At 35.2% G+C, this 15,757-nt stretch overlaps 1 protein-coding gene across 1 annotated transcript in view; it reads right to left on the reverse strand.

The window, feature by feature from the left end:
• LOC149780318 (phosphorylase b kinase regulatory subunit beta-like) overlaps nt 1-14,435 on the reverse strand; it is a 96,355-nt gene extending 81,920 nt beyond the window's left edge. Inside the window, exons 1-5 of the mRNA XM_089937159.1 lie at nt 14,091-14,435; nt 10,172-10,316; nt 4,873-4,972; nt 2,158-2,265; nt 1,086-1,145 (exon numbers count right to left, since the gene is read on the reverse strand). Of these exons, the coding sequence (XP_089793285.1) occupies nt 1,086-1,145; nt 2,158-2,265; nt 4,873-4,972; nt 10,172-10,316; nt 14,091-14,223 (546 nt within the window). The 5' untranslated portion in view covers nt 14,224-14,435. The remainder of the gene's footprint in view (nt 1-1,085; nt 1,146-2,157; nt 2,266-4,872; nt 4,973-10,171; nt 10,317-14,090) is intronic.
• Between the last annotated feature and the right edge of the window lie 1,322 nt (nt 14,436-15,757).

The following is a 15,757-nucleotide window of genomic DNA, read 5'->3' on the forward strand; positions in this document are numbered from 1 at the left end:
TCTGCCATCCTTAATTTGGTAAATGTAGAGAGTGAAGAACTCAAGTTTTTATTCTTTCAGTCAGTGACTCTGATCTCTGACCCTTTGATTCTGAACATTCTTTTCCTTGCCCCAAGTGCAAGCCATCCACAAAATCTGATAACTGTAGATGGTGGAGAACATAATTTATTGTGCAGAACCATTTATCTTCTGTTAAATCTTGCTCCTATACCATTTTGTCTCCAAAACTTATATGATTCTTCCTTGCCCCAAGTGCAACACATCCACAGTTTGCTTAATACAGACTGATGATTTCAAGTTATTGTGCAAAAAGAAATCAGTCAGACAAATGGAAGGACATCATGATGTATTCCACTGTATGGGAAGCATATAAAACAATGAACAAAGTTAACTGGCAAATGTTCACCTTTAACCACTTAAGACAACAATAGAAAAAGAAAGTACATGGAATGATTTACAGACAACAAAAGAAAACAAAGTACATGGAATGATTTACAGCCAGCCAAACATTACATTTTTCCATAATTTTTGTTAAAACTGTTTCATCATCTTTGCTAGCCAAGGTTCTGATAACCCTATCTACATCTTGGTGGATCGAACAGCTATACCAGTGTTTTGTCCTAGCAACAACTATTGGATTTCATGTGCCGCCTCCCTTGGTATGTAATGCCACCTAATTATAGTGTGGTGCATTGTACATCAGCCAAAAACAGTAGTGGCAATTGACCTAAAAAGGATACTTCGTAAGTTTAACATCGAAAGTATGATTATGTACAAGAGCAAAGCCATTACAGGTATATTTGAGTGAAAGGTATGTGTAAAAACATAGACTGGCACAGGAAAATTGCTTATTTATCAGTCCATTCAAGTTGTGTGCTCCCCTTGTCTCAATCACTTAGGAATGTGAAAACCTAATTTTGATTGATGTGGTAGCTTGCTGTGCATCCAATTAAATTCACAGACCCAAAGCACAGAAATACCTGCTTGATATGTCAAAATGTAGATAGGGTTATCAGAACCTTGGCCAGCAAAGATGCTGTTTCATGTGGTAATGAAAATCTGATGCCAGTTAACATAATTATTACCTGCAGACCTGAGGTTATCATCTGAACCAGGTACAACAAGTAAAGTGCCACCACATTTATCTGGAAAAGAGAAAAATGAAGATTGTATTAAGAAAGGACAGCATTATGCGCTGTTAGCATGGCAGTCCTTTTGGCTCTACTCAACAGCCTACCATCTTGTAGAAATGCTCAACATGGTGGAAAACTGTAGAATTTAGTTTATGTGGCATTTAATTTTATTTAATTTTTTAACATATGCCTATCATAGATAAATAAAGAATGTCTTTAGAAAATGTATAATTAGTCAATATCATCAAACAAACATTAGGTCAATGACATTTAAGGTAAACTGACTGCATATTAAGGTTTTATTGTCCTCTTTTTACATGTTTCCTTAGCGAAGCTCATGTGAATGACACAACAAAATCTGCTTGCATTGTTTTTGGCAAGCTACCTCTCTTGACAATTAATTTTTGCTTCCCAATGTCATTCACTAGTAGCCTGTACAGTAGGATTATTATCCTAAAACTTGCCTAATGCCTAATTTTAACCTTTTTGAACACAGCCTATATGTTAATTTTATCAAAGGGAAGCAATTCAGAAAGTGTTGATTCTATGGATATAACTACAGTGGATAATGTTAATTACAAATATGTGAAGAATAATTCAATTGTGTCATTTAAAACAAAATTTTTAATAAACAGGGTTAAATCAATAGATTATATCAGCATTAAACCTGACTTTATTCAAAGAGAATTTGTTTTATTGTATATCCAAAATTCTCCTTTAATTTAAAACCAAATTTTGTCTTCCACATAAATACAAGTAACTAAACAATATGTTTATCTTTGATTTAAAGTCCAGTGAAATTAAACTCCCAAAAATGTTAAAGTTGAGGCAAATAAATGGACTATTTGACATATGGATAAACAAATGGATATATATATAAACAAGAGTCCCTTGAAGGGACTGATGCTCTACTGGGCAAAAGAATTTCCAGGAACGCAAGAAAACACCATTTCTTCTCTGACAATGTCTAACTATTCCATTAACTTAGGATCGACAATATAGGGAATTTAATTCTATCCATTACCTGTAAATGCTCATACTCATCATCCTTGTATATGGGGTCACCAGTCAATATATCAAATGCTGAATGGAGAGCATCTGATGGAAGCTGGTTTCCCTTGAATCTTTCAAGCTGAAAAATATTATAGTTCAAGAATAAATTAAAATGTTAATCAAGGAAGTACAAGGACTGCTCTGTTCTATAATATATAAAATAAATTACTATACAAACACATATATTTAAGATGTGGGCAAATATACTATCAACAATAATATAAACAATAAACAATCCTACTAACATATTGATTACATAATGTGTTTCTTCAGGCCACTGTGACAGTCATGTATCTATCACATGTCTTTCACTGCTTCAGTTAAGTTAGTAAACAAATCAAGTAATTCAAGGAATAACAGCATCATATATCTCCAAGTAAAATAAGTTATATCGTGTTATGTATATTTAATTTGTAATTATATGTTTGTCTATCTTAATGATTATATGTGAAATACATTTATTTTAAGACCCGACCTTCTCCAACATCAAGTTCACTATGTACCTGACCTGGGACATTTATTTTGTAAACAACATAATATATAGCCAAAATTTCTCTCATTGTGGGTTAAATATTCAAATCATAATTAATGTAAACATGTTCACCTGAATCTGAGTTAAAAGATAGTCTAGATTTTGAACCTAGTCTAGAATGGAAAATTCCATTAAGTGAAAAAGTATTTTCAGAAAATGGTAAATGTGACCTAGATCAAGCAGAGGGATTAATAATCTTGTTAATCTAAAAATTACTGATTCTTGTGTTCAGATTTTCATTGGGGTAGAATTATTTATTCAAATTATTATTCACTGGAAATACAAAGTGCTCATCAATAATATTCTTGAACAGAATCATTAATTTGGAACTATACTGAATTCAGAAAAGAACATTTTTAGATTATATTATTGTTAACATAGAACTCTTAGCATATCACCACAATCCAGGATACTGGCACATTACAATGTTTGAAACTACAAGCACATCAACACATTCAATACTGGAACTTATTTGGAATACCACTGGAATTCAGTTAGAACTTTATACATTTGGACTTGTGATAAAACTTATAGGACTATCTGGGATTCAATTCGCAATACAGTAAGTTCTTTTTAAATTTTCACTTTACATTCTAGGGAAATAAATTATTTGTTTAATTTTACACAAATTGTTGGTTTTCGCTCTTTCCTGTTACTTAGTTTAAGACTATAGAGTTGTAAAAATCCCCTCTGAAGGTCAAATTAATCCATTTTGAAAGATTAATTCCTACTGCAATTAGACCCATGGCAATAAAGCTTTTAATGTTCTGTTGATGATACTATTGGTGCTGGACAGGTGTTTCATTGTGTTGTGCTCAGAAGCCTACATTTAAGTTCAGAGGTTCATATAAAATACATAAAAAATTATACTTACACTGACAGTGCAAGTTTATAACAATGTAACTTTGTTGTAGTTCTAAATGTTGAGAAAAAGTAGTGATTGCAATCACCTGACTTAAGCAGCCACTTTCTCTTAGGTTCCATTCACTTGATTCATGTAGAAATCTCAAGCATCTACCTGTCTTAGAAGCCAAGCTATTTTTCCACTTCCAATATGTGACTGCTAAAGACTGGTTTGACACAGGACTTCAGTTTCCATGACAACTAACCCAGACAACTAAAAAATCACTGTTGCCTGCACTAGTGAATGTTTTTTACACACCAGCCTATTGTTACATAGTAAAAGGAACACAAATTTAAATTCTTACACTGTTTTCCTCAAATTATCTTTGTTTAACTCTCTTGAAATGAATGCCATTCTTAGACTTTACTGTTGATTGTAAAACACTTGAGATGGTTAAAGTATCTGGGGAACTAAACTGCATATTTGCACAAAACAACATGAATCCAAACAATTTCATCAGGATGCAAGCATAATAATTCATAACATTGACAGCTGAAAGGCAAACTCATACAAAAAATGAAGAACAATGGAAGCAGGACAAGATGACTTTGTAATCTTACAAGTCAATCATGTCCCTTGTACAAGTCAATCAAGTCCCATACAAAGTTTTGGGGAGTTTTACCGACAGCAGAAGACAAATCTTTAATATGACCAACAATCATCATGTAGCTTAGTTTTGATTCCACACCCAAGAAATTAGAAACTTTTCATATTGTAGAATTTATTTTGTTATACCCAATTCCATTTACTGAATTCACTGACAAAGACAAGGAAAAATGTTTCGATCAATAGAACTCACTAATCACTTCAATTTTCATAGATGGTACAAGGTATTGTCTGATTCTGTGTCTGAAAGCTTTATCCACCTGCAAAACTTTTGAAACAGGAAATAATCAGACCAATATTACACACATGCTGTAAATGGAGCTGGGCTAGGCATTATTAATACATTTCACATTTTTGGGGGTCAAAATAATTATTTTTTCACATTTCTGCCACAGCCTTGTTCACTGTAGTTGTACATCCTGTTTAGTAATCAATCCATTACTATTTCTTCACCAAAGCAATTTGCCAAATTAAAAGATTATCACCATGTTATTTATTTCATCATGGAGGGGGGCAATCTATAATCTATAAGTTGACCTTTACTTTGGATGCATTAATACATGTAAGCCTGGGAGGGGGGGTCAATGGGTTGACTGTTGTAACGGTAGTAGTATTAAGGTTGTCACTTCTATTGTAATAGTAACCTTGTCTGCTTGTCGGATCCAGCAGAAGAGGATTCCTCTCATGCACTTCACTGCAACCTGTGCCAGCTCATGTGTTCGGCCCTGGTCATTATCAATTCGCCTGTAAGTAGATTAACGTAAAAACCTGCAAAATTCATATTACATCTAGGATAACACATTAGTTATATTCTCACTCTGCCCCGCGGCCTTCCGGAGTTAAATCATCATTTCTGGTCAGTCCTAAAGATATAATGTGTATTTCTGCTTACTAAAATAAAACTTTGTTGCAAGATCTGAATAAGATTCTTCTGTAAGTCATTTTTCCACCTCCATTTTCTGAAAGTGAATCATGGTTGCATGACCTAGTTTTATTCCTCTGAGAAATAACCATCGGCATTACTCAAAAAGACAATGTTTTACAATAGCAAGATATGTACTCTCAATATAGTTACTTAATTTCTATTTTATATAAATTACTCAAATAATTTGTATTTGATATAACTTTCCCTTAACTCTGAAGCTGAGCATGATTACTGAATTATGCTTTTAAGTCCATGGCCAGTAGGTGCTTAAAATTTGTACTACAAATAGTAAGCATCTGAATAAGTATGACTACTAATTTTATTATTCATGAACAAAACAAAATCTGGACACGTAACAACATTAAAAAACCTGGAATTGGTTTTTCTTTTTATTATTATTTTACATAAGAATTTTTTTTTAGGGTCAGCAGGCAGAAAATAGGATATTGGCAATCTTGAAATTGATATTCTTCTTTCAGACCTGACCAATGCAGGATCAGTGATTTTCCAATTTCTCCAACTTGTTCAGATTCAAGGATCACATCATATCAACATATAAGCCATCAAGAAAAACATACCATTTAACAAAAAAACATTTTGGGTAAAACACTTAATTTCAGATGATCTACTTTCAATTTTGGAAAACAGTTTTAATCGTCTCAAATGCCCACAAGTTGCTGACTTTATACATCCTGTATCTTTACTCGAGTGACAATTTAAAGGATGCTTGCACTGTGTGGAAGTGACAGAATAATTATTTATACCATGATAGGCAAGTATTAAAGAAGACACACAATTTACTAAACAATTTGCTTTCTCTGGCAAGCACACTGCCTGATCACATTACATTTTGGAGAATAATAAAAGAAGGAAATGCTGAGCAGCCTACCTGTTCCTTTGTCACCCAGTAGGAGCATGATTGCTCTATTAAAAAGATGAAGTTCTCCTAATGTTAGTTCAGTACAGCAAGAGACAATTTGTTTATACGTGTGTGGAGGAGATCCCTGTGGGATTCCACACTGGATCAATGTCTCACCATCAAATTTGTCTCATGTGAATCTAGCAAACGCGGTATGTTAATGTCTGGGTCGAGGTTGTTCTTTCACGAATGAGGAGTGGTCACTGTCTGTGCAGCTACCACTAACAAACAAGATTCAGGTATCTCTTCAATGAGGCCATTTGACACAAATGGATGCTAGAGAAGGCAGACTGGTCATGTCAGTCAGTTGCCTCTGATATGTCCCAAACTAAGACATTACATTTAAGGCCAGGCTCATCGAAGTTGCTTATATATCATGATCTGAAAATTTCATTAGTGTACCTGATCCTGTGAGAGTTAAATGAACACTGTTTAAATAACTCCCTTTCGTTGTCTTGCATTCCTGCATTCAGCGGTAGGAATACTCTTTTACAATTGATGGGGTATGGTCTGTGCATATCGGGTGATATCTGAGGATACAAAGAGGGTCCTGCAGCTTTGCTTTTCTCAACATATTCATCAAGGAGAGGGAATGAATATTACTGCTGATTGACTTGTGATGGCAAACTGCTCTTAGGAAGAAACCAGGTGGTGTTACTAGAACGACTCAACCATCAGAATGTAACTGCACGTAGTATAAACTTACAAATATCATATGTAGTTCACTTGCTCTGCATGTTGAAGTAGGTGTTATCATAAATTGTTAGCCATGTATGATATCTGCTTCAGTGAAGGGGGAAGATAATGGTTCAAACTTAGACAGGTTTGGCCCTGTCAAAACCCAGGAAAGATTCCACTGGGGAATGAGTATGATCTGGATGTCAAAATTAGACAGCAAGTTTGAGATTACCTTGTTGCGGCCAGAATCATCTTTTCCATGAAGTATGAACTTGTCTGAGATATGGAACAGTATCCATTGATTCTGATAGGGGCTTACTTCTTGTCTTTAACAGAAAGAGAAAGATGCTCCCCATTGGGGAATGGGTGCTGCGTGGTGTTACATCATGGATGTGACACCTGTCACTGATATCAAATGATTTCTCCTACATGGGAGATCTTCGCTATTGTGATCCTCTACACGATCGAAGCCCCAATCTCATTTTCGATCAGGGCATCTCTGAAAAGAATCAGGAATGAAGGAGTTTTCTGGACATGGATAGAATAGTGGTGACTACTATGACTCATCTGCGCACATCTGTTGCTAAATCAAGCAGAAGTAAATCCAGGATGTTTCATCATAGCAGGGCAATCAAAGCATGAGAGGTACACGTGTATTGTAGACTGTCATTTCTTAATTATAAAACCGATGGAGGAAAGGTGTATGTCCACATTCTTACCTCCCAGTTGATTAAAAGAGCAGGTACAGTCCATGCTTCTGGTGTCAGGGAAAAATGAAAAAGAAAATATCAAGCATCAGGCAGACAACTCTGTATGAAGCAATTGTCCTCCCTTGGTAATATGGCAGCCATAACATCAAGCTGGTGAGTAATGTGTTGGGCTTGAATATTACCTGATATTGGAAGTACACATATAGGTACTACATTACCATCAAGCAAAGGTCTGGTGACCGTTCCCCCATTGCAGAGGTATGTCGCCACAACCAAAGTATCCGTCATTATCAGGACAATGTATCTATGAATATCTTCCACCCATGTCTGGAAGGCATTGAGAATGGCTTTCATTTCCAACTGGAAATGAGCTTTCTCTCAAAGGATCCATATACCAATGACATTGTAAGTAGGCTTAGGAGCTGTAGGAACCTTCCTCGTCTAAAAATGACTTATGTAATGCTTTCTCAAAAGCATGAGCTATACTTTTGATGTGCTTGGGAGAAAGATGCCAAGTTTATACATGTTATGAGTTCCAAATCTTGATGGACACAGATGTGATAAGACCAGACCTCTCTACACTACTTGTCCACCCTGAACTGCAAATGAGGGAAGTAACGTTATTTATTTCAAGAACAAAATACCATGTTATCCGACTGTTTTTGTAGTGTGTCACCCTGGAACTGCTGCCTTCTTTGTGGAGGATGTCCTAAACTATGATATGACTTCTCTTGCATATGAACAATTTTTCTATGTGTTTTGGGATGAAGGTGCCAAGTTATATATGTTACAGTTTCCATACCTGGATGGACCTAAATGTTGAGAAGAGACACGGTCAGACTTCTATACTTAGCATTTTCACCACACAATAATGAAAGTAAGGTTGCTTATGTCGTGAACCAAAAATAAAATGTACAGAACGTTTTTGTAATGTGTCATGAAGAAATGTCACCATTGCTACAGCAGCCATCCTGAATTCTTAGTGAAGACCCATTAAGGGCTTAGACTGGGATCATATGAGCCAATATGGAAGTACATAATGTATTTGGTCAAATTGCAAATCCTCATATTTAGCTTATTTTCTTAATAATTTTGTGCACAGACTGCAATTCCTCACATCTTACAGGCAGGGTAACAGTGTGTGTGTGTGATTTGGATTTTTAACAATTTTGCAGTCATATCACTACGATGTATGCAGTGTGGCAGTTTATAGTGATGTCTAGCACTGGGGCATCATGCCACAGACATGTAGCACGATGTCCCATCCAGTCACATTATCCTGACACTGTGTCAATCAGTCCTAACACTAACCTCTTAATGCTGAGTGCCTAGCAATGCAGCTGTTAGTACCATTTTTAAAAGTCTTTGGTATAACTTGGCCATGGTTCAAACCCAAAACCTCCACATCTGTGGCACATGCTCTTACCACTAGGCCAGTGGAGCAGTAAGGGTCATAGTGAGATTACATGATTTAAACACAATTTCTACTCATCAACATGTCAACAACAAAAACTTTTGAGTTATACAGATGTTATGACTCTATTGTCTTACGCAAAGTAACAGAAAAGTGCACAAACCATCAAGTTATGTAAAATTCAACAAATAATTCATTTCAAAAGAATATAAAGTGAAAACTTAGAAAGAATTTACAGTATTGTAAATTAAATCCCAAATAGTCCTGAAGGTTCTATCACAAGTTCAAATGTAAGAAGTTCCAACTGAATTCCAGCAACATTCCAAATATGGTCCAATATTAAATGTGTTCATGTACCTGTACTCTTGAATGTATGAATGTGCCAGTGGCCTGGATTGTGGTGATGTGCTAATGTACCAGTGGCTAGGATTGTTGTAATGTCTTAAAAGTCTTTTCATGTATCACAATATTATAATCCAAAAATGTTCTTGTTTGAATTCACTATAATTCCAAACTTTACGTTCTGTGCCAAGAATATTAATGATGAGCACTTCGTATTTCGAGTGAATTTTAATTTGAATTAACAAATCCAACAAACGAAAAACTGAACAAAACAATAAGACTGATTCTGCTTCAAGATGTTATGGCAAGAATGAGTAATTTCTCAAACAAACAACATTATGTAAAATAGCTAAGACACAATAACTGAGCCAGGATATTGGACAGTCTCCTCTCTAAAACATTAAAAGTTGTCAGCAAGTTTAGGAATTTCCAAGTGGAAATCTGATATCCTAGACCTAGACCCAAATAAACATGTTTACCTCTATTGATAATGATCTGAATATTTATTCCATAATCATAGAGAAATATTAGCTATGTATTATGTTGACCTAAACGCTAAACTTAACCAAAATGTGATAGATGAACAAATGGGCCTGTGTGGACAAGGACACATACCCCTTTATACGCTACTTCCACATCTGGACAAAATACACACAAAAAGAAAACTTAACATTGGATGAATAACAAACATAAACTAATGGGTAAATTTTCACACAACCCCTGTCAAAAGTTGTTTAACTTATGTAACATTCATCACAAACTAGACAACATTGTGGTCAAATTTGCTGAAATTTTAATTTTAATACTATTTTCTTAACAGAATGATTAACAGTAAGTATAAAAGAAACAATTCTTATCCACATGTAAACAAAGAGCAAAGAGCTATTTCTATTCATTACTTGCATGTCTAAAGATTATCTGTTCATGACTCCATACACACATTACAATTTCATACCTATAAGCTTGGGAAAGTGCCCAAGAAGCCACAGCACAGAATATGCTATCCCACACAAGGGAAACTCTTGATGTTGAACCATTGCTGCCAAACACCGGAAATAATCCCAAGGTTGGGCTCTGATACTGTATAATCTGTCTCTTCACTGTAAAAGGATAAATAAATTAAATAAGGTCATGTCTCTCCCTGGGCAGCATGCTGAATCCTGCCTTAGGGGACACACCTGTATAAAGGACATATAATCGTACAAAACATTGTTGAATCTTTTTACATTAGTTTACTACCATATATGCTTCTATATAAAGGAATCCTTGAGATGGAGTATTTTGTCGGTGGCACAGATGAAATATACTCAACATAAAGAATTAATTCTTGCTGCTAGTTCAAAACAAATGATCATAGTAAATAAGCAATGTTCTACTCGTACCAATATTCATGTTAAGGTGTTGCTGACCTGTCGAGTCATTTTTTTTAAGTGTGGTAAAGTCCTGTCTGAAGTCACCCTCTAGCTGATAGTGGACATTTTTCTTAATTCCACTCATGCACTTTAGATCAAACAGACTAACCTGTCAATGGCAGCCCCAGTTGAAGAAGGCAGTTATAACTCAAATTGTTAAAAGCTACTTTAAAAATTAAAAAAAAAACACACACTCAAGAGACTATGCTAAACTGAACTTTAGCTCAAGGTCAGTCATTCTTATTACTGAGTAAACACATTAGCTCCCATGTGTGTTACTGCAGGCTGTCCCTAATATTCAGGACTGCAGACAGTTGCACATATTCCCTCATCCAATAATGCAAGATGTAGTATCAGTTAATGAGGTGCAGTCATGTGTAATTGGAGAATGAGACATGAAAACGCTCACAGCCTTTAAACCATCTAATTAGAATTCATTTACTTACAGAATGCTTGTGATGTACATCATTCATTTACACTCTCCCACCCTGAAGTTCAGCTGGTGTTGCGCATTCCTTTAATTAACAGGTTTATCTGTATATAATAAGCAGTGATGAAAATATCTTGTGGTTTTTCCAACATACTCACACAACACAAGACAACAGTCCAACCATGATATTCTAATCCCATTTTGGATTTATTTGGGCTTATTTTAATGGTTTTGATTGTTCATCCTATTTTTTTTACTTGTGTTCTAATTATTCACCCTAGATGATGAAAGAAATTAAATACAAAATACCTCACAGTTGAAACATTAAAGAATATTTGTATACCTCACAGTTGAAACATTAAAGAATATTTGTGAACTTCCCTCACAGGATCATTTTTCTTCCAAGATTAGGGGTGCCCCCTCCCTCCCATCACTTACTCAAATCTCCTGTGTAAATGATTGACAAATTTTATTTTTTCCATTTTTTTCACATTTTGAATTCAACTGTAGTATATTTACGGTAATATTGCCTATAATCATAAGACTGAACCGGAATGGTCCAACTGTAAGTCTCAGACCTGCATTGGCTGAAGTATGGAAAGACAATGTAGTTGCCAACTTCACCATTTGATCCTGTCTGCAGGGTTGGTTGGCTTTCATGTTTTAAGTTTGTCAAGGTGGATTATACTATGTGTGATTAGAAATAATTCCAAAAGGATTAAAGATGTTAACTGGTTAAGGTTGGGTTACTAAAGAGCTCAGAATAAAACAAGAAAGACTGTTTGATTCTCTCCAAAGTTATTTTCTGTTTTGGTGCTTAAAAAGTTGTCAAGATAGATTAGAGTCCATACTATATATAATCAAAAATACTTTGGACAGGATTATCTCCCAATGCCTGAACACCAAACTCCAAGCAACCAAATATCACATAAATTCAGTGATAGCTGGCAATGGGAATTTCGCTGGTGGCAATCAAATTTAAAGACATGACTATGTATTCTGCTCCTCCTGCAAAACCAATTTTAAAATCTCTGACAAGAATGACATCTCATGTCATGCAGAAACACCATCTCATAAAAGTATATCAATCACAACAACACCTATACCAACAATAAAATCCATGTTCACTGAATCTGCATCAAATAAAGTTACACATGTGATGATACTATTTGCCAACTTTATAGCCTAACATAAACTCCCATTTCTGGTAGCAGTTCATTTTTCAGATCTAATCAAAATACTGTTCAGAACAAGGAAACCGCACAAGTTCCCATGCAAACTACTGACATAGTGACTATTTTATTGTTTATAAGAAATAATAATAATAATACTAATAATAATTTATTATATCAATTATATCAACCGTCATGAGCAAACACCTGCAGAATGCAACCACCAACAATTTTTTTAAGGTAAAATATTGTTTGACATAACTAAGAATGACCACATTTTAAAAACTGAAATAAACACCACTGACCTTGAATTAATCCTTTGCAAAAACATGAATGTGAACCAGACCAAAGTACATTTCACTAACTGCCATTGTAATCCATAATGCCTGGGATGAGTGTGTGTGTGTGTGTGTGTGATTTGGATTTTTAACGTAGCTTAAACAATTTTTCAGTCATATTGCTACGATGTCTGCAGTGTGACAGATTATAGTGATGTCTAGCACTGGGGCATCAAGCCACAGACATGTAGCATGATGTCCCACCCAGTCACATTATCGTGACACCAGGCCGACCAGTCCTAACACTAACCTCTTAATGCTGAGCACCAAACGAGCAGCTGTTATTACCATTTTTGTAAGTCTTTGGTATGACTCGACTGGGGATCGATCCCAAGACCTCCCGCATACAAGGCAGATGCTCTAACCACTAGGCCACCGGAGCAGTGCCTGGGATGAATTAGATCTTGTCTTCATCTGTAACACTAGAAAGTGATATTCATTTTCATGATCTGAATGTCATTATTAATGGTGATAATGATGATAATGGTGACAATAAAGGTGTCTACAAATAAGGATGCAAGTCGCAAAGTGTGTGATATTGTGCTTCCTGTTCTCACACTTACAGACTGTAAAAAACATATTAGAGGCAGACAGTACTAAGCTTTAACAGTTCTGGGAGGCAGTCAGCCATATGAATCTACCCACATGCTGGAAATATTTTAAACTTCTAATAGTGGAATATGTAGAGTTGTGCTTAGTGGAATATGTAGAGTTGTGTTTTGTACAAACACTGAAAGGACATTTTCTATTCTGAGGAAAATTCGGGCCAACTCTAGAGGAAAACTGTCACCAACAATAATCAAGGGAATGATCTAAAAGGTTCTAAAAACACTTGTTGTACTTATAACAAGAATATGAATGGAAACAAGTTATTGTTAAATGGCTCATTTGATTAGATGATGTACACATTTTAATATTTGCAACAATTTTAATTTTTTCAATAGTTATAATATGCTAAAAATAGGGTTGATGAAAGTGGTCTCTTTAGAGGTCATAACTCTTAACTACAATTTAGAAATCTCCTTACTGTGGCATGTACAGGGATTGGGTTCAAATATAGTTCACTGGACTATGCATAATACATAGTGGTTGTATTGCTTCTTACAATATATATATATATATATATATATATATATATATATATATATATATATATATATATATATATATATATATATTTACATGTATTATTTGCAGGTATAATACAATTATTGTGATTCAAACCCAATAATGCTGATAAAGTATGAAAGTACAATAACAATATTTATATGTTTCCGCTGGGCTTGCTTTAGAAAGTGTGCCTCACACATGAAAATCAAAATAAATCAATAAAATAGTTCACTTGACGCTGATGGGAGTGATGCAAGCTGAAATGTCATGCAACTTGTCAAGGTTGTATTGCAGATAGTACCCGAGATACACGGCACGCTAGACAAGTCTGGCTTCGTAATGGTTGTACCATTGTGTCCTCGAATTTATTTTTTCGTCTTTTATTACTTTAAATATCTTAAATACAACTTACATAGCCTATACTGCTCGTCTAATTTTTTCATCAGTTGATCGGAAGAATCGTCTTCCGCCATAACGACATTGGAAAGCCCTATTCGAGGGTCAGACCTCCGCGGTTCTTCGCTAATACTCCGGTGCAAATACATGTTTTACTATGTGCCTTCAGAACGTTGTATTTCACGTAAACACCTTGAATTTATATTCACACCTGGATATTTACATCATTCTAAAAATCCGTTAGAAGTTGTGTGCATCATCTCAGAGCCAGAACACAATGATCAATTCCTTGCTATATCTCCATCTCATTCCAATTTAACTACACTCTCACTTCCCCGAACAAAGTACGCAAATACCTAGATCTGTGCACATATGCACCTTTTAAGAGTCTGTATCCGTACGAGTTGCCTTCCCTGACAGTGTGGGTGTATACACCCAGAGAAATATTTGCAAATAAGAGAGAATTATCAGAAATTATTTTCCATTAGTAGAAAATTCTTTCCTAATCTCAGAAAAGGTCATTTCTATTATTTTTAAATGTCTCTAATTTTTTGCTATTAATTTTCTACTATTAACAAAATTATTAATACTATAATTTTTTCCCCTGGTATATTAAAATCAGAGACCGTCATTTTTAAACACGTTGCAATAATATTATAGCAATAATATTGCCCAGTGAGCTATTAACTCTTTCGTAGACGTTGGTCTTTCTATTACTCATTAGGGATGCAATATAAGAACCCTCTTGTACAACACCAACAAAAATTAATGACGATTATCTAGAAAAATGGAAGTTCTTTGTAAGGTACTGGGTCGGGTTGCAACTACGATATTTTAACCCCAATTTATGCTCCAGTAAGTGCACACATACATTATATGTACCCCAATTTTACAATTTTACGAAAACTGCACAAAAGTGTTTAAGGAATTTCATGAAAATAATCCGTCCCTTATTTTTTGGACAAGCTCCTACTACGATAATCTGTCATTACAACGTAAGAACTTTCTTTTAGAGCCCAAGATTCTAATAATATACGACCTACATTTTCCGAAGATTTGGGAAAATGTGCACAACCAAATTCATACACCCTATCACCAGAGATGTGTGACATTTTACTATACATGACATTTTGCCCGTAAACTATGTTTTAGAAAAGGATTGTCAAATCCAAGCGTTGCACCTTTTGTGCCGACATTGAAACTGTAGACCAGTGCTGTAGACCTTTTTTGTTTTGACACCATGGGCAACTGAAAAATGCTTTTCTTGAAGCCGAGGGCCGCAGCAGAAAACTGAAAAGCAACGACTATATAGGTGCTCGAGCTCTGGCGGGCCATTTAAAATCGCCCGCGGGCCGCGGGTTGGACAGCACTGCTGTAGACCATCTATTCTTCGAATGCCAACTTGTTTTCCCATTACAACACTTAGTTATTAAATGACTGAAAAAGCTAAATAGAAACTCTCTTAATATTTTCTACACATTCCTCAAGTTTGGACTCTTTCCATACGAGGTTAAGTTCCCGGAGCCTGAATTCAATGACCTTTGTCTGTTACTAGCTCCCGAATACAAATATGTCATTTGGAACAAACGTATGCGTTAGTAGTGAATGGGGATACCCTGGAGACAATTGGAATTACCATTACAGGACCCCTTGGGACAATCTGGAGACAATGGAAATTTAACA

This window comes from Sinohyriopsis cumingii, chromosome 16 (genome assembly GCF_028554795.1).
Source record: "Sinohyriopsis cumingii isolate HCF-2022 chromosome 16, ASM2855479v2, whole genome shotgun sequence".
NCBI classification, from domain to species: Eukaryota; Metazoa; Mollusca; class Bivalvia; order Unionida; family Unionidae; genus Sinohyriopsis; species Sinohyriopsis cumingii.